This window comes from Crocodylus porosus, unplaced genomic scaffold (genome assembly GCF_001723895.1).
Source record: "Crocodylus porosus isolate Cpor-Errol unplaced genomic scaffold, CroPor_comp1, whole genome shotgun sequence".
Taxonomy (NCBI): Eukaryota; Metazoa; Chordata; order Crocodylia; family Crocodylidae; genus Crocodylus; species Crocodylus porosus.
In genome coordinates this window covers 62,033,205-62,036,206 of record NW_017728886.1, presented here as the reverse complement: position 1 = coordinate 62,036,206, position 3,002 = coordinate 62,033,205, and the positions used below count along the sequence as shown (strand labels likewise).

The 3,002-nt window shown below is 57.9% G+C and overlaps 1 protein-coding gene across 1 annotated transcript; it reads right to left on the bottom strand.

Moving 5' to 3' along the window:
• Positions 1-278: 278 nt before the first annotated feature.
• On the bottom strand, positions 279-2,797 carry PRR15 (proline rich 15). The gene is made up of 2 exons (XM_019535395.1): positions 2,674-2,797; positions 279-2,077 (listed from the first exon to the last, which is right to left on the bottom strand). The coding sequence occupies exon 2, from the start codon at positions 1,950-1,952 to the stop codon at positions 1,614-1,616; it is 339 nt and encodes a 112-aa protein (XP_019390940.1). The 5' UTR covers positions 1,953-2,077; positions 2,674-2,797; the 3' UTR covers positions 279-1,613.
• Positions 2,798-3,002: the final 205 nt, after the last annotated feature.

Here is a 3,002-nt window from a genome sequence, read left to right as displayed (position 1 = left end):
GCTTGCTCTTGTCTGAAGAGAGTTTAGATGTCTCCCTACAGTAACAGGGCAGCTAATCTAGATGAAGTTTCCCAGGAACTCACCTCCTTAACTCCGTTCTCCTTTGAGTTGCTCCCTCCTGAACTGAAAGGGCTTGGAGCTCTCTAGCAGGACTTCTGGTCCACGCCTAAGCAAAACCACAGGCACAGCTTGTTCTGAAGTGTTTCCAGAACAAATGAGGCCTGGCAATCTCCCTCCAGTGAAGATAATTACTTTGAGAAAAAGATAAGGTAGTCTGACAGGTTTACAAAAAACATTTTATTTACACTAGATGCCATCAAGAAATATTTAGAATCTAGATGTTTTCTTCATGTTACTTTTCCTCTTTAAAAGCCCAGCATCTGCACACATTTTGGCTAATGGTTTCCTTTTAAGTCATAGTGTCCAGAAACTCCAGAAGTGTCCGAGATTTCAGTTAGAAGAATAATCAGCTGTTGAGTTCTGCTCAAAGCCATTTGATTCATATGAGAAGCTTTAGGCTAGCCCCATTATGATAAACTCTACCATCACAAGTCCTGATTTCCACTTTAAATGAGGAAATGGGCATCTTATTCTCTCTGTTGCTTGCACACAATAGAACTCTGTCCAATTTTCACTGAGGCTATTTTTTCCCCAAAGAAGATTTATGTTTTTAAGAAGTCACCCAATTTCTTTTGTAGGCTTCCATTGGTTTGAGACCAACATAGACTTGTACTTCATTCCTTAGTGGAAATCTTGAATGGTCCTTCTGTGCATGAAAGATGTGGCGATTCACCTCTGAAATACCTGCTTGCGATTACCTAGAAGTTTAAAGGTGGGGCAGGGAGGAGGAAAAACTATTTGCCAATTTTCTTTCTGCATATTTAAATGCAATGAAACAGAAGAGAGAGAGTACATATGTACTCTTGTTGCTCACAATAACCCTTTTATACCTTCCTGAATGCAAGGGGGATTTCTTTACTGTTTTGCATGATGTGGCTACTAACAGCCAAACAGAAATACGATTGTTAAAGAGCTGCAGACACCCCTGGACGTCTCTTGGCCTTGAAATTAGATACCCTCCGCCCCCTTTAGCACATCAGAACAGAACTACCTCCCTGGCCAGAAAAGAGGAACCCGCTTGGTGCAATACGACAGAGGAGGACAGCCTACCTAATGGAAATGGCTAGAAAACATATAGCTTGTGGCTTTAGCCCTGTGACATGCCCAAGTTCATTCACAGTGGGGCTCATTAGTGATGGCCCCCCCCATCAGCTCAGGCTTCCCTTGGTCTTGTCTGCTGATGGATACTATTTTCCTGTATCACGGCAGGCCTCCTTCACTTTGCTTCACTTCTCTGTTACAAGGTTGAGAGGGTACGCAGGGAAGCCCGGCAGCTTTTCCTGGATGCCACCAAAGAGCTACCTTCAACCTTCATCTTCACTGCCTCAGTCCTGCCTGCCCCCCTGGCAGCAGCCCCCAACAGGCCCCAGGCAGGTAGTTAGGCTGGCTTCTAGTTCCCAAGCATCCTGGATTGACCGGAGGATGTGATTCTCCCTCCTCAGCTGGGGTCACCAGGTCAGGGCAGTGGCAGGAGCTGCTGCCAGGGGCCCCAGCTACTGGCTTTGCTGGGCAGCACGGGTGGGGGCACTGCCCTCAAACAATGCAGGGCTCTCGGCCAGCAATGGGGCGTGCACCTTGCGCCTCTCCTTGAAGCGGCCTGAGCGTGACACACGCAGGTTCCTGCGGCTCCCACCACCACCGCTGGACTTGTCTGCCGCCTTGGGCTCGCTGCTGCACTGGGGCAGCTGCTGGTCCTGTGGGTCCGGGCTGGATGGTGCCGGCGGCAGGCTGGGGGTCGGGCTGGGCAGTGGCGCCTGCTTGGCATTTTTCTTGCTGGTCAGTGCCTTCCACCAGGCCCCGGCAGAGGCACCCTGCACAGGGCTGTCAGCCATGGCACACGGGCAGAGGACTCTGCAAGGAGGGACCAGGCTATGCCATGGGAGGTGCCAGCTCCGAAAGGCCCCCCTGGGCTGGGGGGGTGCCCATGGCAGCGCACTGGTAGATGCTGGCCAGAGCCCTGGGGTGGAAAAAAAGTCCATCATCATCATGGAGACAACTGGGTGCCGAACAGGTCATCCTGTCTGGCCAGGGAGCTGCAGCCTCTCTTCTTGCCCCCCTTTGCAGTCCTGCCCTTGCCACAGCTGGATCCCGCAGCTGCCATCGAGCAGCAGCCCCTCCTCACCTTCCTCCACCTCCACCTCCACCAGCGGCTCATTGCCCAGGGGCACAAACACCCGTCTGCCTCTGCGGCTCCCTCGCCTCGAGAGAGCTGCGGCTCTGCCCAGGCAATGAGGGCTCGAGGGGGGTCCCCTCCACCCCCCTCCCAGCTGGGGGTCTCACCCCTGGGAGACCCCCCCGAAGAACAGGGCCCCGCGCCAAGGAGCCAGGCAGGAGCGCGCTGGCGACTGCCGTGCCCGGGCCGCCGGGGCGGCCCCTGTCCCGCGGGGACCTCCGGGCACCTGCCCCGCAGCATCGCGGCCCCCCGAGCGCCAGGACACGCCGCGCCTGCAGGCGGGAGCCCTTCGCGGGGGCGTCGGGGCGCGGCCCACATGCACCTGCTACCTCCCCGCTCCCCACAGTCAGGGGCCGGGCCGGGCCGGGCCGGGCGCTCACCTGCTGCCGAGGCGGAGAGCCCCGGGCGGCAGCGCTGCGGCGGAGCCGGCCCCAGGCGCGGGAGGCAGGTGCGTGCCGAGCCGCGGGGAGAAGCCGGCCCGGCGCGGCCCAAGGGCTGTCCCGGCTCAGGTGGGCACTTTCGAACTCGCCCCCGCCCCCCCGCGCCTTCCCATTGGCTGCCACCGAGCCCAACCCGGCCCGGGCGGCGCCTGATTGGCGGAGGCGCAGCGGGAGACCTGCGGCCGCTGAGGCCTGGGCAGCTCCCCCCAGCCCGCCCCTTGCGCCGGGGCCCCGTGTGGGGAGAGAGCGCAGCACACAGCGGGAGCAGA

Coding starts and splice junctions, on each gene's coding strand:
- PRR15 (XM_019535395.1), bottom strand. CDS start 1,952: ATGGCTGACAGCCCTGTGCAGGGTGCCTCTGCCGGGGCCTGGTGGAAG.